At 42.9% G+C, this 21,322-nt stretch overlaps 1 protein-coding gene across 2 annotated transcripts in view; it reads right to left on the minus strand.

Moving 5' to 3' along the window:
• The window catches only part of AMOT (angiomotin), a 66,102-nt gene that overhangs the window by 35,872 nt on the left and 8,908 nt on the right, over positions 1-21,322 (minus strand). For both annotated transcript variants that reach the window (XM_009235186.4, XM_024241041.3), the window contains exons 3-6: positions 14,358-14,506; positions 11,513-12,446; positions 4,588-5,104; positions 481-625 (exon numbers count right to left, since the gene is read on the minus strand). In XM_009235186.4, coding sequence (XP_009233461.1) covers positions 481-625; positions 4,588-5,104; positions 11,513-12,384 — 1,534 coding nt within the window. In that variant the 5' untranslated portion in view covers positions 12,385-12,446; positions 14,358-14,506. The remainder of the gene's footprint in view (positions 1-480; positions 626-4,587; positions 5,105-11,512; positions 12,447-14,357; positions 14,507-21,322) is intronic.

Consider the following 21,322-nt stretch of genomic DNA (forward strand, 5'->3'; position numbering starts at 1 on the left):
GGTTAGCAGTTTTGAAGGTGCTGAAGGCACTTTAAAAGTAGAAATATTTCCCTAAGTCTTCAATATTATCAGGTGAAAGTCAAAAATAAAAGGAGTCAGTCAGTCCTGGAAATAAGAGAGGACATTATACTTCAAGCTTGCACAGTCAGAGGGCATGCCTCTGTAAAACCTGTTAAAAAGAAGAGGCAGCACCTATTGTGGGGGTGGGCCAGGTGGGTCCAGGAGTCCCAGCAGGGATCCTGCCTGATTAACACATCAGCTCATCACTCAGAAGACTAGTGAGGTGCATCCATACTTTGATCAATCAAGCTTGGGACTGAGGACTATTGCAGTCACAAAAAATTAGCCTGGCACATGCCCAGCCATTTACTGCCCATACCGGTGGGTTGGACAACCCCTAGTTGGATCCTGCTCAGCCCTTCCCTTCACCACCCTACAGCTGCTTCAGAAGTACAAAGACAAGTCCTTTGGTTCCCTCACCTCTCAGATCCCTGTTGAAATCATGCATCCTCCGAATCTCGCCCTCTAGCTTGTTTCTCATGGCTTTCTCTAGAGCCTCTCTTTTGGAAGATGACTTCACGAGGTTCTCATATGCCTCCGAGACGCGCTGGATTTCTGTCTCCACCTTAACAACAACAAAAAAAGACGATGGTGGTGATGGTAGGAGGTTGATGGGGAAAATGGTCTGAAAACAAACAGGCAAATCCTCGCTAACAGCTTCTCCAAGGGCTCACAGATGGCCAGGAGACAAGCATAACACAGTGAGATGAGAAAAGTTTCAAGAAAGGATCTCCACCTTCAACCATAAGCTTAGTAATTAACTCATGGTGTCATGGTCTTTCCTCGGGTTAAAAAAATAGACAATTTCTGCCTTCAGAGGAGATGATAAGATAGAATAAATTTTATAAATAGTTATAAAGGATTTTAATTTCTGAAGAAAACTCTTAATTTTGAAAATATTAGTAATAATATATATAGTATGTAGATATTCCAAAGCATTCAAAGGGCTTTCACATGTTGGTTCCAGTCTGCACTGATTATCTGCCTAGACAGGATGCCTCTTCTCATTTTAGTAGAGAGAAAAGTCAAATTGCCTCTGAAGATCAACTGTCAGCAGCAGAAACCAACCCTAAAAACCCCAAGCTTCATGAAGTAGTTCAGTTCAATTTAACAAACATTTACCAAGGGCCAAATATTTACATGAACTCTTTAAAGTACTATTGGAGGTGTATAAATATGAATGAGAACATTCTCACTGCCCTCAAGGAGGTTTTAATCCAATCAAATGAAAGAATATAGGGCAAGATACATCTTTAAGAAAAGTAGAAGTGGTGCCATAAAGTACAGACAAGGAAGAAGTTACTCCTGGTTGGGGAAGTGGGGAGGAGAACAATTTCTGAGAAGAGGTGGCATTTAGAGTCAGATCCTGAAAGCTGGGTCAGATTTCAATGAGCAGAGGTGAGGGGAAGGGTATTCTATTCTGAGTAAGCAAATGCATTCCCAGAACGACCAGTCATTTAATTTGGCTGGACACTGTGGGGTACACAGAGGGAACCTGGCGAGATATGGCTGCTAAGATAGACTGGAGTCAGATCATAAAATGCTTTTAATGCCAGGCATTTGGACTTTATCCCATAGTCAATGGGAAACCAGTATAGGTTTTTGAACAGAAATTCATAATCAGAGTTGTGTTTTATGACACTCCTGCAAATCTCATAAAATGGGGAAAATAAACTCAGAGAGAAAGGGTCTTGCCCTGAATCAGCCACAATCAGGAAGAAAATGAGAAATTAGACTCCAGAGTCTTTCTGTAACTAGTATAGCTCCATTGCACATATAATAACCACACAGATATTTGCATATAATTTGTATAAGACAAATAAACCCACGGCCTATTAAGCAATTTTCAGATTAAATTGGACTCTGCAACCATTCTGCATTGCTTCTGTGTTTTCCACTATCCTGTTTAACAAAGCTCAGGGTACTTTCAAGAGAGAAATATCAGGCCCCTAATGGGACACTAGGGGAAAGGTAAGGTTGCCAAACCAGTCAGATTCAACCCGCCTCCATCTCCAAAATTCTGCCAGAGACAGGACTGCCTGCAAACAAATAAGGCTTACACCACAGAAAAGAGCAGACTCAAAAGTGTTTTTCTCTTCACAGATGGCACCAAGATAGCAGCACAGAAGGTGAAAACTGGTGAATGGCATTTAGAGACAAGATCTGCAAGGCCTGCGCCTGATGAAGCTTTTGCATGAAACTCAAGCGCTGGGGAGAGAAGATAAACATTTCCATCTGAAAGAGCAGGCTTGGTGTTGGTCTGCTCTGGGCAGCATTTACAGTTCAAGACTGTCCGGTTGTGCACAGAATGCAACACCTAGAAGGCAGTCCCTTTCCTCAAGGTGTGCAGACTGATGTTGCAAGATCTTGTACTAATCCTTCCCCTACCCCCTGTGTAGATATTCTATGCTTCAAAAGGGCAAGTCCCACAGCTCTCAATAGGGCCTTCCAGGAAAAGCCATCACAGACGGATATATCCACTGGTTTGGGCTGGGTGATGGTGGGGGCAGAGAGGAGGGTGGCAGTGGGTTTTCCAGACTTACTCTGTCTACTTATTCCCCTCATGAGCCTCAGGCCTTTTCATTTCCTCCAGCACTACCTGGAATCTACCTTAATTTTCCCCACTTTCCTTTTCCTCTCCTGCTCCACCTTCCCCTCTACTCTACCTCGACAATGGGTCAGCCTCTACTTTCCCAACATTCAAGCTGTTCCAGTTACACTTATTTGAGGCATCTTTTCCCATCTTGGGGAACAAACAACAGCAATCCTATTCTCTGTCCCTCTTCCCTGTCACTGGCTGAACCCACTCCCACACACACAAAAAATCACCATGGATCCTTCGGCAAAAAGGGCCCGTATTAGAGCTGGGTTCATCCTTCAGTGATTGTATCAAAGATGGGCTGGGATCACCCTGAAGAGAGAGTTTGGAGAGAGGGTGTCAACTGTTAGCCTAATCAGACAGACTGGGTTTCTAGTGTATGGATATAATTAATTTATTTCACCAAAGCGATACGGGTAGGGATATAGTTAAAATTTGGGGGTGAAAATACAAAATCAGGGAAAAGCCAGGAAGAAACAATTCTCAGAGCACTCCAACAACCCTCATCCAGATTCAGGAAAACTAAGGGACAGGGAAGCCATTTTCCTATATAAAAATCCTCCGTTTGCCAGGCGCAGTGGCTCACGCCTATAATCCCAGCACTTTAGGAGACCAAGGCGGGTGGATCACCTGAGGTCGGGAGTTCGAGACCAGCCTGGCCAACATGGAGAAACCCCGTCTCTACTAAAAATACAAAATTAGCCAGGCGTGGTGACACATGCCTGTAATCCCAGCTACTCAGGAGACTGAGGCAGGAGAATTGCTTGAACCCAGGAGGCGGAAGTTGCAGTGAGTGGAGATCGCGCCATTGCACTGCAGGCTAGGTAACAAGAGCGAGACTCCATCTCAAAAAAAAAAAAAAAAAAAGAAAGAAAAAAAATCCTCTGCTGATAATAAGCCCCTGTCTCCTTTAGGCCCCCAGATTTGGTGTCTGTTTACAAATACTCAGCTTCATTCAGGCCTCTGAAATTTCCACTCCTGGTGTTTCCTAAGGACAGAGTTGCTGGACAATACAAGGCATCCTCCTGTCCCTCCCTCACCTTCACCCTCACCTCTCTGAACAGTTCACATTGTAGGGAGACCAAACCACATGAGTTCCATAATGACAAAAGCTGCAAAGAAGCGGCCAAAGGCATAACCCTATTCACCAGCAGCCCCTGGAAGCCAAGAGCTAAGGTTCCTCGCTTGGGGTACTCCAGAGGTAAAGTCCCAACGGGGGGTTGGCAGAGAAGAATGTGAACTGGAGATACACTTCTTTTTCTATTTCCTCAGCCTAGGGCTGTCACCTGTCACCTAGCTGTGGTGTTAAGCCCCTCCTGCCCCCCACATACACCAGAGAAAGAGAGCAGATGTTGAATTTGAGCTGCAGGGAGGGACCAAATCAAAGGGTGGGGAGGAGGGATTGTTGAAAGAGAGTTACTATGAGAACTCCCACTAGGAAAAAGTATTCTGAGCCTTTTCCAGAACAAGGCAGGACTGCTCAAACTTTAGCTGGTGAGATTTTTCTAGGAACTACATTTATTTTTATATTTAAGATTCAAATTCACATGTGGGAAAATGTGACCAAGACAATGAGCCTTAAGGTGCCGTCAGATCCTTTACCTATACAGGCATCACCAGTATTCTTATCAAGAAGTATCACTGCCTTTTGGAATTCTAAAAGAATCACGTTTTCTTTAGGGCTATAGCGTCTGGAAAAACTGCATAAATTTTTTTCTCCTTGTGTAAATGTAAGACGTTACTTCTCCTAGGTAGACAGGTAGAAGGCTTTTTCCAAAGTTTGACTCATATCTAACCTTCAGATATAAAAATCCTGAAGACCTGCCACAAGTAATGCTGGGATTCACAACTGGAGACTTTAATGTGGATATTAACAGGTCTCACAAATAAGACTTAGAGACCCTAATATCCCAAAACGGAAGCCTCACCTTCTGCAGTCTTGCCACCTTCTCATAGCATCCTTCCAACTCCTGCCGCAAGTTCCGGTTCTCATCTGAGAGGATCTCAACCATCTGCTGGGCTCTGGAAACAATGGCAAAAGGGTCTGCTGGCACTGGCTGATAAGAAGCAGAGGATGGCTGAGCCCGAGGCATAGCTGAATAGGCTTCTCCTGGCTGCTGCTGTGGCTGCTGCTGCTGCTGTTGGTGGTGATGGTGATGATGGTGCTGCTGCTGCTGTTGCTGCTGCTGCTGACTCAGGCCAGGTTGGGAGAGACGGTAATGATCCCCCTGGTGAGCCTGATTAGGAAGGAAATGCTGCTGCGGCCTAGGCAGGTGAGCTGAATGGTCTCCCTGGTTTGGGACCAAGGGGTGTCGGGCAGGAGACAATCTAGTGGATGGTGGAGATTGTAGCAAGGGCAAGGACCCCCCAGAGGTCAGAGAAGAAGTAGGGCTGTGAGGCTGCGAGTTCCTGGCTGATAATGGCAATGAGATGTCCTGCGCTGGCCTGTAAAACATGAAGGGCAGGTGCAGGTTAATTTCTCTCCTAAGGCACTGGGGGAGAAGGGCACACAAAAGTGAGATGAGGAGGCTTCTGATGCCCCCAGGACACCTGCAAAATGAAGAGCAGGCAGGGTCTGACTATGGGGAAGCCTAACCCTGCCTGCTCTATCTCTGCAAAGACTACAGCCCTTTTCCAGCTTGACCTTCTGTGACTCTGCCTGACAAACAGAGGTGTGATCCCATGAGGGTCAGAACCAGACAACTTCCATGGTCACTTTGTGAAAATCATAGTGATACACACCTGTACACCCGTTTGCTCAAGTCTAAACATTTCAAACGATTCTTCTACAAGGTAATTTTCATCTCATTATTTTAAATTAAACCTTTTCTGACATTATACACATGGTCCAGCACACATAAAGATCCTAGTTTAGACACTATGTTCCATTTGCCAGGAAGGAAACAACAAACAACCATAAAAACCACCCCTCATCTTGCTATCTGCACCTCCCTTTAGTAATTCATACATTCACCAAAAAAAAAAAAAACAAAAAAAACAAAAAAAAAAACTATTCAAGGATTGGTAGATACTTATATTAGAGACACTAAATAATTATTGTTGCTTCCAGTTGTTAATGATTTAATGATTCCCATTAGCAGTAACCATAAAAAGACTTGAAGAGGGTTACAAGCAATGCTAACATACTATTTTTGATGTAATGAATCACAAAATGTAAGAACTGGAAAGGCCTTAAAGGAAAATGATTCAGTTCAACTCTATCACTGGACAGATGGGGAATGAGGTCCAGAAAGGGGAAGGGATCTGCCAAATATTAGAGTGGTAGTGCCAAGATAGAATCCTTCTTATCCAATTCCCATTTTCTGGCTTTTTCTACTGCCATAATGCATTGATTTCTGTGCACTGATACTTAGATTTCCAACCTATTGCTCATAGAAAGTTCCAGAAAGAGACCTTTGGTACATTGTTTAATGTGGCTCTCCCATTTTTGTACCTAATTACCAGGTACAAAATGCTAACACCTAAGTATAAATAATTCATACCTAATGACTATTAGCCATTAAGGGAAACAATTAGAGTATGTGGATGGATCACTTCCACCATCACCACTACCAGGAATAGTATCTGTCAGTGTGCACTGAAGACAAAAAGCTTGTTCATGCCCTAGCTCGTGCCCAATTAACCTCATATGCTCCCATGTCCTGTGGACACTTGTTCTACAGTTGATATTTCTCAATCCAGGGAAGACAGATGGCTAAGTGCATGGGATCTGGATCCCAACAGAGGGAGTCTGGAGACCTCTTCTACTGCTCACGAGCTGTGTAACTTTGCGCAAGTTACTTAATCTGCATGAGCCCATTTTATTCTTGAGGTCACAAATAAATTGCAAAAATACTGGGGTCTTCTCATTTTTGGCGGAATAGGAATTACAAAGAGTCACTTCTCTACCTCCCAGTGAGATAAGCTGACCTTGTTAGCTTGTTACTTAAAGGATATCCATTTAATCTTTGCAATAAATTGCATAAAATTCATGGTGGAACTGGGACAAATCACCAGGAGCAATTAACTTTTAACTGGCATTCCAGATGCTAAAGCACATTCCTCACACACACACTCCAGTTACCATTACTGTTCATTTATCCATCTTTACAAGAGATCTTAACTATAAGGGCTTTTTACAGCTACAAAATCATTCCAAACACTTTCTCATGGATACCCAATAACCTAGATCTTCCCTGAGAGTCCTCAAACCTGTACAAACCCTGGATTCTGTCACTCAGGCCCATCTATGCCTCTGGTGTACCCACATTCTTCCAATCACATAAATCTGTCATTATAAATAATTGCTGAATATTGAAGAGGGCATGCGAACTATTGGGCAAAGAAGAATTGACATGCTACTCATGAGTACAACTGGAAAGTTGCTGCCATACATAATATTTTTCCCCAGAGCTCAAAGCACTCATTCAATCAAAAGCCTGGGAGTTATTTATACATTTATTTGGTGAAGAGTTCCTATTTTCCATTCTATGGATCTTCAGTTTCCTCACAGGTAAAAGACTATGTGCTCTTTTTTCTCTTTGAATGACAGCTATTACAATTTCTACATGTCTACAGAGTTAAAATATAATGTCCTGAGATTTGTTGGGGCTTGTGTGTCTCTTTTCTGCTTTGTGGGCAGAAAAGAGGGGCTTAAGTTTCATGTTCTCCAATGCAGCTCTCAAATTTTAAGGGAAAAAAAATCACTGTATTAACCTTCATTTTTGTTCCCAGGATTTGCAAGTCCAAGGCCTGGGAGGTATTCTCTTTTAAAGACTGAACGCCCAGTTCTGAAATGGGCTTTCTCTCCAGAGCTCCCCTGGGCCTCATCAAGCAACCCAGGCCTCTCTCTCAAACAAACTCAGCCACTGGCCTCCCTCCTGCCTGGAGACTGAAAGGCCCCTCCATTCCCTGGATGACAGCACATGGCCTTCCAGGGACCTTGGGAAGGAGGAGACCATGAGATCTCCAGAAGGAGGTCTCGGGGTCAGATAAGCTGAGGATGAAGATAAGCAGAGACAAGGCAACTGCCCCTCAATTCCCCAGGCTGGAAAAGGAAGCAGATCTCAGTGCACCGTGAGGTTGGGAAAACCAAGGCAGCCCGTCACTGGCTGGTTTGCAAACCAGCAATGGCTTGGGCAGTAGCAAAGGGAGAGAAAGCCCTTCAGCGAAGAACTCAATCTGGGCTCCAGCATCCACCCACCAGGGGAAAGCAGGACGGAATGAACACTGGGGTGAAGCTCCCCCTGAGAAAAAGAGATTAAGGAATGACAGGGGTAAGGGAGAGTTGCCGGGGGGCAGATGTCAGAGGAAGCCAAAATACACCCCAAATTAAATAATAACAGTAAGAGTAATGACAGTAATAATAAAGGTGGCAGCCATGTGAGCAGCACACTCTCCAGGTCCTTCCAGCACACAGCAGCCTGAATCGCTCCCCACTGACACGTTAACCAGGAACAACAAGCCGCCTGCAGACAACAGAATCACATGATTCCATGCAAGCCCTGACCTGCCTCCCGCCACTTCCCTCCCTTCATCCTGTTCCTTCCTAAGGCTACCTGGGCCACTGGGGCTCTGCAGAAAAGGGGACATAGCATATAGGCAGGACAAAGGCCAGTGACTAAAATCAGGATCCTCCCCAAAGCTGGGGGATCGGGGTGGAGTGGGGGGTACACTCCTCCCAGAGACAGTAGTAAGGACTCAAAGGGAAAGTAAAAGCCACTCTACCCAGCTGACACAGCACCTTCCACCCTGCCACCTCGATGACTGGGAGCCCTCACCCTCCCCAGCCACACACACATGCACACATGTGCGTGCACACACACACTCCACACTCCTGGCACACACATGTGCAATGCTGCACACACACTCTTGCCAGAGCAGGTGCCACCCAATAGCCTGGAACTCGATTGATCCTCACCACAGAAACTGCCTTTCCCAGGCTCTGCAGTGGTGAATCGGTGAATCTGTGAATCCTGGAGCAGGCTGCAAATTCCTGATGGTTTCTCTTGCACAACCAGCTCTGCTCTGAACTACAGAGTTAGGTCACCCTTAGATTCCACTAAACAAGGATTTCAAGAAACCTCAGATCTGGGCATGATTTCAACAATTGAAAGGAGGTGGCTGCTTTATAAACAGAAATGATTTAATTTTTAAAAGCAGTTGATAAATGTATAAACCCAGGATGCAGAAAAGGTTCAGCACTTAGACAAAGACTCTGAAATTTTAAAATTACTCATATAGCTTGGCCTTGTTTCTCATCTGGGGTTCTGGGCATTCAAAGTATTTATTTTTTAAGGGGAGGAGGGCATAAGAAAGATGAAGTAATAAAAGGATTGTTTATAATTTTGTTTATTTTAACAGCAAATCTCCAGCAGTTCACTGCACCTCAAAAAGCAAGCAAATGTTTTCTTAACAGCAATTTGTTCAAAGAGTTTGCTTTGCATCCTGACTTGTAATTTGTGGATTAAGGGCTCAGAATGTAGTCTTCTAATTGGTTGCTGCTAGCAGCAGTTACTTGGAAAGGTACTCACAAACTGTATAGCTAGTTGGTTAAAGGAAATAAAGGAGGGAAAATGTGTCACCACCTTAAAGCAGTACACTTCTGGAAAGCAGTTCAACTACCTCCTTTTGCCAGTAATTTGTCAATAGGTGCCACTCCCTCATGTAGGGCCCTGCAACAATTTTACAGCCAGTATTTGCCTGATGCAGACCTAAATTTCATATGGAGCATCCTCCCACTAGGGCCATTTTAGGTTTGCTTATTCATCAAGCATTATCAAGCACTCTGCTCCTCTCCCATAGAGAAAAACCTGTTACAGCAAAACTGTGTATTAAAATGCTGCTCAACAAGGGTAGATCATCATGGGCTCTGTTGCTTTTGAGGACAGAAAGAAAGAGAAATCCACAGATAACTTAGGTGGGAGGATAAAAAATATGTATCTTCCTGTAAAATACATGCAGCTGAATTTCGCCGGTGGTTTAATCAGGATGGGAAGAAAGGGAAAAAAAAAAAAAAAAAAAAAAAACCTCTTTGGGCTCCTTATTACTTATTTAGGCAGATCAAAGGGCTTTTCCATCTAGCTTCAAACACTGTGGGAGTCATTTCAGATCACAAACAATACTGGTGAATGAGTTCTGAAAATAGCTTTCCTGGGAAGGCGGGCTGTGTGCTGAGTGGGGCTGCGGCTTCTGCTCCACACCCCAGCCAACACACTCCCCTCCCACAAGGCAACAGACGTCAGCCCATCAACAGACTCTTCCATACTGATGGGAAAAGCAAAACAAAAACCCCCAGCTTCATTGATATTTTGCTGGCTTGAATGGGTTTCCACTAAGTGAGGCAGTCTTGAACAGACCAACCCCTCCCTGGGTCTTCTGTTTCATTGGTCAGATGGGAATCTGGTTCTTGACCTCTTTTAAACCTGAGTGACCTTGTTGGTTACCCCATTTCCTGTTCCAAGACACTTATCAGAACATAGGCTCCTGCCCTTTGAAAGCTGCATAGAGGAGGTTGAAAAGGGTTAGGAAATCAACCTGGGTTAAGAGGGAAAAAAAAAAAAAAAAATCCTAAACTGGCAAAGTTAGAAGTGGAGTCCAAAGTGAATTGCCTCTGGCTACAAAAACAGGACCTGGAGGGGAAAAAAAAGAAATACCAGGAAATGCTAGGTGCCTTCTCTTACTTTCACCCTAGTCCACCCCATGACTGCCTTCTCTCCTGAGTCACTCGATGAACTTCAAGCCAGAAGGTTTTTTCCAAAATGAGCAAGTAGGGTACAGGAGACAAAGAGGTAGACATCAAAGGACATCACAGACCTAGTCTGTGAGCCGCATATAAATGAAGGCCAGCCTAGGACCAAGCACTTCAAACCTGATGGTCACCCATCATTACTCATGGCCATAAGGCAGGATACCACACTTAAATGCCACCATCGGTGCCCACGGTTTAAACCTTTTCTTCTGCCCTATATGTGGAAATACTATTGATCAGAGACATGGCCCAAATACTAACAACAGGAACAATGAACAGAATCATAGAATCATAAGGTCTAGTGAATATAGCAGTGGGACAATGGACCTCTGAATAATTAAGAAGTATATATAGGAACAACTAAATATATAAGACAGAAATGGTAATATTTTTCCTTCTGTATTTTAGCATCTGACCAAAATTTCTATATGATGTGATGGGAATTTAACTCAGAGGTTTAAAAATGTGACAGGCAACTAATAAATTCTCTACCAAAAAAAGATACAACAGTCCAGATTTCATAAACTGCAAGCATAAAGCAAGTAACATTCTGAACCTACATACATACATAACTCCCCCACCATAACATCTGGGTGTTTGTTTAGAGTCCAAAAGAATAATGGTAATTCTAAGGAAAAATGGTAACTGACAAGAAATATACAGATTTGTTTGCAAAAATAAATGATGAAAGCTTCATGGAGGGGAATATGTGTAAGTGATAGGATGTTCCAGACTAATTAAAGTGCAAGGCAATTTGCTCCTACTTTTCAAGGAGGGCTTACGAGAAACACAGACTCCTTCAACATCCTAGGAGAGAGGACAGCAAATAGCTGCTGAAAACAAGACTTTTGCTCCTGTTCATCCACTAGGCAGTTGAGGCCATGCTCAACCTACAAAGCTAAGGGATTGTTAATACAGTGCTAATTATGGCTAAAAAAGCTACAAATTCAGGTTGGCAGGCAATTCACGAAGCCAGAGGCCTGTCATGCATTGCAGAGTTTATTATACCAAACACCTGCCCATTCCTTCTCTAAGATTCCCAACACACAGCAGAAGCTGGTTGGGGATGAGGTCAGGAAATGACAGAAAGAGAACTCTCTTACCTGGCTGCTCCATACTCAGGGGGATGCTGATACCTCATCAGTTGCCCCTCTGTTCTCCCTGGCTGGTTCAGGCGATGCTCACTATAGAAGTGCCCTGGCTCTTGGGGCTTGCACACTACAGATTGGGGTGGCATGCCCTTGAAGGGATATTCTGGTGGGGGGCCTCGGTGTTCCATGCCCTTCAGGCTATGCTGGTTAGGAAGTGGCCCTTGGGCCTTGTAGAATTCACTGGAACTTGTGGGATTCTTGTAGAGGTCATTGGGTTGTGGTGGAGAGAGGGGAGCACTGGTAACAGGTGGATGGGCCTTAACTCCACTGGTGGCTAGTGACATCTGCATTAGTCGTTCACTCAAGGAACGGACATGCCCTTGCTTAAGGTCTCTGAGTCCCTCATCTTGGTGCATCTTTCCAGGATTGAGCCGCTGAACTGATGGGCGTCCCTCGGTCCTCATCTTCTGGTTGGTGACTCCAGTGACATAGAAGGCAGCTCCAACACTGGCATGCTGTTGGCCCCGAAAGTACTGGGACTGGACCTTGGCTTCTTCATAGGTCGGGAGTTCTTCATTATTCTGCATTCGAGGAGACAGCTGCTTCTCCATGATGAGGTTTTCTGACTGGATTTCCTGCCCCTGGGGTTCTTGTCGAGCAGCATGAGCCACAAGCTGTTGGTGGTGGTCTTGGGGACTCAACACATCACTCTGAGGGCCTGGGTTCCCACTGCCACTGGGGAAAGGAGGGCCATTCCCTGTGGCTTGCTGGTGTATGGCAAGTAGGCTGCGATTCTCACTAGGATTGCCATAGCGAAGCTGCTCTTGTAGCAAACGCTGCAATACCGTGGTCCCTCCACTTGGCTGTTCTTCAGAATTTCTCATCTCTATTGCTGGTGGTGCCTTGTGAAGAGAGAGAGAAATTGGGCACCTGGGCTGCCCTTGACCTGGGAAGGGGAAACAGGAAGCTTAACACCCAGTTGATGGATAAATCAGTCCTCTAAAGGGAAAGAAAATTGATATTGGAGGGTGAGGATTCGATTGCAGAAACAAAGTAGAGAATTGAATCTAAAATTAATAGATTGTTGGGGATTCCAGGCCCTAGCACTGATATGATGAGGAACATGGAGGCATAAGAGCTCTAGGTTTCCTCTTTCAATATTGAGTTAAATATTCAATTTTCTCAAATTGAATTTTCAGATTGAGTTAAATATTCAATCTGGACTTAACTCCTAAGAATGCTTGAGAAACCTGGAACAGTCAACTAGGGTAATCAAAGTGGGTAACTTTTCAAGGTCCATATTCACAGGCTTCATCTCTCTGTATTCTATTTAAAGCAAAAACCCAAATCTTATGGCTATGGAGGTGGGGGCAGGCCAGTGGGGAAAGTTACCCTATAACAGGATTTGTAAAGCAGCTCAGCATATGAAGGCAGCTACAAAATGCAAAATAAAGACTCAAATAAATAAAAGGTGAAGAGAGCTTGGCTTGCACCAGACAGTAAGATCCCTGCCTTGATGCAAATCTTTTTCTCTGATCTCATAAGGCTCTGAAACATCTTTTTAAAAAACCATTTTCATAGTCTCCATTTTGGATGTTCCTTGGCTTAATGAGAAGGACTTGGAATACTTATTACTGACAAAGTTGCCTTTCAGCTCTCCAGAAACAGTCATTTAGATTTGTTGTTGTTGTTATTGGGTAGAAGCTTAAAGGGGAAGCCTCTTTTATTTGAAGTGTGCCTCTGACAAAATTTAGAAATTGAAAAATATAAAGATCATCCTTCTGGAAAGGGTATATGATTAGCATATTCCCTCCCTCACCACCAATTCTTCTGAACAGGTACTATGGGTTGACTGAAACTGATTTTAGTAACACAATTTAATATTCAAATTCTAATCATACTATTGGTTTACAGGGTATACAACTGATTCCTCTTTTCTTGACGTCTATTTTCTCAACTAAAAAATGACTGGTAGATGATTTCTCTCTCTCAGCACTGTATAGTACGCACTAATTCATTAGAGATTCAAAAATTCTTTGGGCAGAATCTGTCACGTTAAGTATTGGAATTAAGTAATAATGCTCAATAATGAAACTTTCACTTTAAGGATCTTCAGTAATTGGTGGAGAATGAACATAATGTCACACGAAAAGTCACAATAAAGGTCAATTTAACCAGCATCAGGTTTCTAGATGGCAACTCTGGATCCCTGGCTCCCAGACTCTTATTTCTATGATATTAAGTGGCCTGCAATCTCTCTGGAAACACGAACCCCTTTCTTTTGGTCATGCAGAGAGAGAGTGACCCAGAATGTACATACAGTATATGAAGAAAGTTCATCTTCTCTCTTTCTTCACGTCTTGTTGGTTACTGCTACCTGGCTTCCAACTGTTGTGCTGGGCAGTCTGACAACACAAAGGGACCCTCCAAAGTCCCTCTCATCATATTCTCTTGGGAAGTGCACAGCAGTGGGTTAAGCAACCCAGTCCCTTTTCCATTCCTCCCAATGTGCCTCCAGGACTCCTGTACTTGAACTGTCAAATTGGGATATTCTGATAGGCTGACAAGCATAATATATAAATCCTTTTTGGTGCCCAAAACTAGAGAGATGACTACCAAATTACTTTTCCTTGCTCACAAACTGGAAACAGGAACATGTATGGTGTTAAAGCAAAAGTGATTTATAAACCCTCCCTGCAAGGCAGGGAAATGCAGACACTGAGCTGCCCTGGACCCTGAAAAGTATACCACCCCCTCCCACGTCACACCCACCCCACCCAGCATGCACACAGGCACATATGCATACACACATGCACGAGTACGTGCAAACACACACACACACACAAATATTCCATACCTATTTCTGCTTTCTTTTAGGCTTAAAGCCTTGATCAGGATAGGGAATTCTTGCTTATGAGCAGCTCCAGAAACCGCAACGGCAGATTCCCTCTCCCCTAACACTCAGGTTCAGGGTAAGCGCCGCCAAGAATCCAACCACTGGTCACTCTGAAATGTTCAGGAGGGGGAGGGAGGGAGAAATAAAAACGTCGTTTCTATTTTGCCACCAATGGCCAGCAGTTAATCAAACCAGTTCTTCCAAGAGAATGACTTGTCCTCCTATGGTGCTTGGCTTTTAAATGAGTAGCAGAGTCCATCTCCACTAGGGCAGAAAAGAAACCTCAGTGTCCAGTAGCTGTGTCCGGAAGGCCAGGCCAGTCTCCAGTGATGGGAATGTTCAGGTCTGAGACTTGCTCTGTTCTGACCTCACAGCCCTAGAAAGCTACCACTTCCATTCCAAGTTGGAATGGTGGATGATGACAAAAGCCAAAACCACTGTCACCTTTAGGGTGCAAACTTTAAACTGCTATTAGTAGCAGGGGAGGTTAGTGAGGCTCACTGTCCCACATCCCAGAAGGGAGGGCAGTCATCATAAGGTAGGTTTTTGGTCAAAAAAAAAGAACACTCAGTGAGGCTCCGAATTTGAGTGCCTCAAGCTCAGATAGGTGGAGGGGAGGGGAAGAACCTTCTTTTCAACCAAGTCATTAAGTATTTATTGCGTATCAACTATTCCACACATTTGTCAGCCTCATACTAGACACAATAAGGGCTATAAAGACACATAAAATATAATTCCTGCCCTCATGGAGCTTACACTCTGATCATCTGATCAATGGTCCATCCATTCTTAGAGTAGGAAAGTAGACTGCCCTTCCCAACACAGAGCGCAACCCTTCTCCAATCAGAAGATGCCTCCACCTGCTTTCTTGGCACTTCCACTGCCCCAATGTCTCAGCAAAAAAAACTCATAGACTTACATTATATAGACTAGATGCAAATGCATAATAGACCTGGATTTGAGATAATTCTTATGTCTAATTTCTGCTTGGACTCTCTGCAAAGCCTTGTCAGCCTAATCAAAATGATTCTAAGACTCAGGAGTTTAAGTGACATACACATGAACCACATTCCTATTTTCTGTCCTGGCCTATGTATGATTCATTCATATCACTTAAAGGAAAGGCTTAATCCACACCAGTGACTCCATGAGAGGAGGAAAGCAATGCAAAAGAAGTACACAAACATCTCTGTATTTTGAGAACATGTTCAAAACATTCAAGTTTTTAAAAACTCCACAAAACCACAAAGTGATTAATTTAGCATTATTTCCTTGCAATGTTGCCAAAAATAAAGTGAACAGATATAGAGTGAACAAACACGGAAATGTGTCTTTCCATCTTGTTTTGGCACAACATATAATCATGATCAAAAGCAAAATCATCTCAAATCTGCAAGGTAATTATTTTAGGGTGTCTCCCCTAATTTTGAAGCAGAGGAACAACTTCTAATTGGAATCAAAGCTGGACTGTTAACAGAGCTATGGTATATAACCACTGTGCTTCTATTGTCCAATTCTGAACAAAACATTCATCCTTTTTTTTTCCAACTGAAACACCAGAAAACAGCCCAAGGCTTTTAAACTCGAGTCCCTGGAGAGAAACTACCATATGATTCTTTTCCAGTACTATTTAGATTCTTCATGCTGATATTACTGACTTTCTCCTGATACTCAGCTCTTCATTGAGAAAACTTTTCTCATGCAAGGTCTTACTCTCTTCTCTTAATTCTGTCCTCTGTATCCTTTTCTTACTTATTTATTTATCTATTTTTGAGATGGAGTCTTGCTCTGTCACCCAGGCTGGAGTGCAGTGGTGGGATCTCGGCTCACTGCAACCTCTGCCTCCCGGGTTCAAGTGATTCTCCTGCCTCAGCCTCCTATGTAGCCAGGATTACAGGCACGTGTCACCATGCCTGGCTGATTTTCATATTTTTAGTAGAGACAGGGTTTTGCCATGTTGGCCAGGCTGGTCTTGAACTCTTGACCTCAGGGATCTGCCTGCCTCGGTCTCCCAAGGTGTTGGGATTACAGGCGTGAGCCACCACGCTCGGCCCCTCCATATCCTTTTCAAAACCCAAATCACTTTATGTTAACTGGACACAGATCGTTCCTCTACCCTCTCACCCCCTCCTGCCATCTTTGCCTCTGTTTAAAAGAGAAAAAGAAATCAGCCTAAGAAAAAAGCTTTGCAGAGTCCTCTCCAGTTTACTATTTTTTTCTTAAAGAACTTATGTTCATCTACATGTCAAGAGAGTCACATAATGAGGAAAACACTACTCCATTTATTTGAGAAAGGAAAGGAAAAGACTCCTTGTTTCATGCACAAGAACTAAAACAGTATGAACTCTATAACCTTTAATCTCCCTATAGCTTTAATCATGCCACTGCCAGGGGTCTGACATCATCTTCAATCAAAAAAATAACCTTGTTTGTCCTGGGCACACAGACTGTCTCTGAGAATATTTGATAGGAAAAAAAGAATAACTGCGGTTCTGTCTTTAAAAATGCAATTTCAATCTATATAATCAACTCTTCTATAACAACAACAGGGAAGCAAGGCCGAGCTAAAGTCTTACCCCATTTGCAGTCATTGGCCTCTCCCAATACACCTGTGAGGTTGAGCCAAAACACATTAATGAAGGCCCAGATGTTTCCCAAGACAAGTCCCAGAAAATTAACATTACAAGGTGGTCAGGACAGACCAAATTCCCACCCTTCAAATAAATTTTGCAATATGCCTATAAGATCTTCTTTCTATCCCCTCTTCTACACCCTCCCACATCCTGCCCCTACCTCTCATTCTACCAACCAGGATAAAGAATCTAAGTCTAAGAAAGCTGTTTCTCTGCTAAATCTTGGTCAACTTGTTTCATCCAATTTGACTCCCAGATAAATGGAAGAGGGCCAGTTCAAAGTTTTCCCTGTACCTATGTGTATGTATTTGTGCAAACACACACACACATAACCTCTCACAAAAAGTGAGAGGCCCCAGTAAATTCTTATGTTCTCTCAGGTTGGTCCATATTGTAGCCAAAGTACCCTAGAGAATAACTTTCCCAACAGTCTTGCAACCCAAGATACCAATTCACTTCATTTAGGATGTGAAAAACAATGGTCCTTTTGCAGGTTATCTCAATGGATAGGCATCATAAGCACCGTGGCACAGAGTCTGGGCTAGAGTCACACTGCCCAAGTTTAAATCCTGGATGTATGGCTGACTAACAGACCTTGTACATGTCTCCTGATCTCCCAAGTCTCAATTTCATCATCTGCAAAATACGGATAATGGTGTTCATTCTAGATAGGGTTGTTAAAAAGATTAAGGCAATTAATCCATGTAAAGTGCTAAGCATGGAGCCTGGCACATAGTAAGGCCTCAATAAAAGTAAGCTATTACTATAATTGTTATTTCAAAGTAGCCTTTTTTTTTTTTAGAAGTGTACAGCAATTTTATAAAGAAAGGTTGTTTTTTTAAAAAAAAAAAAAACAAAAAAAACTTTATTTGCAACTCAGTCTACTACACAGGGGTCCTTAGATCATTGAAAGCCAGAACTGAAAAGGGAGACCACCCAGTGGTCCCACCCTCTTCTTGTATAGATGAAGATGCCAGGGCCTCAAAGGGTAAGAGAGGGCCAGGACCAAAATGAAAGTTTTTATAATGCCTAGGGCAAGAGCCCTTCCACTACAACATATTATCTAGCATTATTTGCTTGTACAAAGGAGATGCTTAATAACTATTTATTACATAGAATTGACCCTGATTTTAAAAGACTATAAACCTGCTTTAATGCTACCACTGATTTTCCAGTTCCATTGGAAGTAAAATGTTAATGGAAGGAAGGAAAATTCAAGGCAGTAAGGGGGAAGTGTTTAGCTAGAAGTACTACTATAGAAAGGCTTTGCAAATTCGCTTTTTAGGCTAAGATGTGAGGTGGATTGAACAGCAACATGAACCTCCACAGATGGATGTTTCCAGGCCCCCTGTTCCAGGTCTGTTCAACATCATACCAGCTTGGCATTTGCTCTTACTTAACTCTAGCACTAGTAAGGTCAAGAAAAGGCTTAAGAGAAGAGTCAGCCCCAACTCTTTTTTGTTCCTATCTCTACCTCTATGATATAGTTTGGATGTGTGTCCCTGCCCAAATATCATGTTGAATTCTGAGGTTTGGTGGGAGGTGATTGGATCATGGGGGCAGATCTCCTTGGTGCTGTTCTGATAGTGAGTGAGTTCTCATGAGATCTGGTTGTTTAAAAATGTGTGGCACCTTCCCCCATTGTCTCTTGCTCTTGCTTTTGCCATGTGATGTGCCTGCTCCCCCATCGCCTTCTGCCATGATTGCAAGCTTCCTGAGGCCTCCGCCCCGAAGCCAAGTAGATGTTCACACCATGCTTCCCATAAAGCCCATTAAAACTCTTTTCTTTATAAATTACCCTGTATCCGGTACTTCTTTATAGCAATGCAAGGACGGCTTAATACACTCTATTGGAAACACCACAATTATTTTTGCAACACCCTATTAGATTAGGTTGAAAAATTATTTTAAGAACCACAGAAAGGCCTTGGCATTTCCAAATCTTACTGAGGATCAGTGTGAGAGATCCGTTTCTGGGACGGTAACTCAAGGTCTTGGTCATTTTTGGTCCCAGTTTGACTTTGCTTTGCTCTGAAGCAATTACCTTAAACATGTTTATAGGCAACAAAGGTGATCAACCCTGAAGTGGATGTGAGCAGTGACATACTGGGTAGCAAGGAGAATCCTGTTGCCACCTCCCTCTATCCCCCAGCACACACATCCATTCCAAAAGAGGAGTAGACCACGCCATCACATCCCCTTCTTTATTATCTCGGGAAAAATATAAAGGGTCCCTGTAATTAGATGGAGCCTAAAATGAGAAAAGTTTAAGAATATACCTAGAAGCTGCCTGCTTAACCAATCTTTAACTGCCAATGCCAGACCACCCATTTTCGTATCTACTTATATTTTATTTTACAAGTAATATAAGCACAGCATGCATTTATTTTTAATAAAGAAAAAAATCACTTATAATCCCAGCACCTCAACTTAAGCACTGTTAACATTATATTTCCTTTAGTTTTCCTATGTGTATTTGTGTTTTTACAAAGCAATGAATTATTAACAAGATGTAATTTTGGATCCTGCATTTCACCTTACCATAAATACTTTTTCCATGTTGTGGCATAACTTCATAACATCGTAATGGCTGCATAATAGTGCATTAAACAAGTGTATCAGCATTCACTTACCCATTCTTCAATTACTAAGACATGTAAATTGCTTCCAATTTTATGCTAATCTAAATAATGTTACAAAAACATCTTTGTGATTTAACCTTTTTCAATATTGTAGATTGTTTCTTCATGATAGAATCCCAGAAGTGAAACTGATGGGTCAAGAAGCATAAATGTTTTTAGACAACCCACTAAAAAATAAAATTAGCAAAACACCAGAGTCCCATGAAATCCCTCCCTCATTTAATGAAAAATTCTCCTGCTCTCATTTTTCCACCAGGGCAGAGCAGGGCTCCTGGGAGGGAAAGAAGCCAAGAGAAGCAGTGTAGTATCCCAGTGGCTTGCAAAATGGCAGAGTGGAATGCGGGCTCCCCTGTGAATCCAGCTTGCATGCACTTGCCCCAAATTGCCACCCAGCCAAGAAGCTAATTAGTAAAAGCATCAGGTGGGTGAGAACAGGTTCATGGCCTGCCTGTAATAGCTTATATCATCTTTCATTTTTGCCCTTGGAAAGATCTGACAGTCAGCTTGAAGACATTCAGTTCTTGTGACCCAACCTGCTTACATTCTGAGAATTGAATTTGTCAGTTTTTAGATCCCAATCTTCAATACATCTTAAGGGACATTTTGCTGTATAGAACTAAGCAGGCATGATCAATGAACTTGTGTATGTAGCTCTATTTTCAGCCTCAGTTAAGGTGGCACATTTAAGGTCAGCCCTGTTTAATACTAGATGACTAAGTGACACCTGTCTTAAATGGTCAATGTATTATAGACAGAGGTTGATTTGCAGACCTGATCCTAAAAGTCATCCGGTCCTAAAGCAGGGAAGGCAATAGGTCAGAGATGCCCCTGGTTTAACAGGAGTGGACACAACAGGCATTCTTTCCATGACTTCTTAGCCAGAACTCTCAAAATAAGGCAGTTCTGCTGTCCATCTTCTCTTTGAAGATTTTTCCCTAATCCCTCTCCATCTATTCCTGACCTCAACTCTGCTCAATATGGAAAATGAATTCTCTATGATGACAGTTATCACAGCAAATTTTCCATAAACTTTTGTTGAGCACTTACTGTAGCCAGACATTGTGCTAGGTAAGCCCTAGGGTGGCAATAAATAAATAAATAAATAAATAAATAAATAAATGAAAAGAGAGCCCAGTCCTTGAGTAGCTCCCAGTCAGGCAGAGGAGGCCCAATTCAATGGAAAAACAGAGGTATGAGCCGATAGCTCCGGCAACACACAGGGCTCTGCAAAAAACCCTGGGCTACCTGAAAAAGCTCCCAAGAGGAGGAAAACACCAAAAACCTATGAGCTGAGTAGAAGACATGGAGTGTGATGACCAATTTAACATCAAAGATAGGTTGAGATATATCTTTGGGAGTCATTAGCATATGGATGACAGCTAAGGTCATAAGACAGGGCTGGACCATATTGACTAGGAACAGAACAGAACCCAGGATGAAACTAAACATGGACTTCTGGGAAAAAAAAAAAAAAAAAAGATCATTCAAGGGTTAGGTACTTTGCAAATGTGGGAGGGAAAGAAATTCCTTTATTTATCCCGATGGCCTTTCCTCCCATATATCTCCAAGCTAGACCTTGCAATACACAGCTCCAGGGACAGAAATCCCCAGCTGTAGTGTGGAGAGAAAAAAAGAAGTTAACTCTCACCTT

Source organism: Pongo abelii, chromosome X, assembly GCF_028885655.2.
Source record: "Pongo abelii isolate AG06213 chromosome X, NHGRI_mPonAbe1-v2.0_pri, whole genome shotgun sequence".
NCBI classification, from domain to species: domain Eukaryota; kingdom Metazoa; phylum Chordata; class Mammalia; order Primates; family Hominidae; genus Pongo; species Pongo abelii.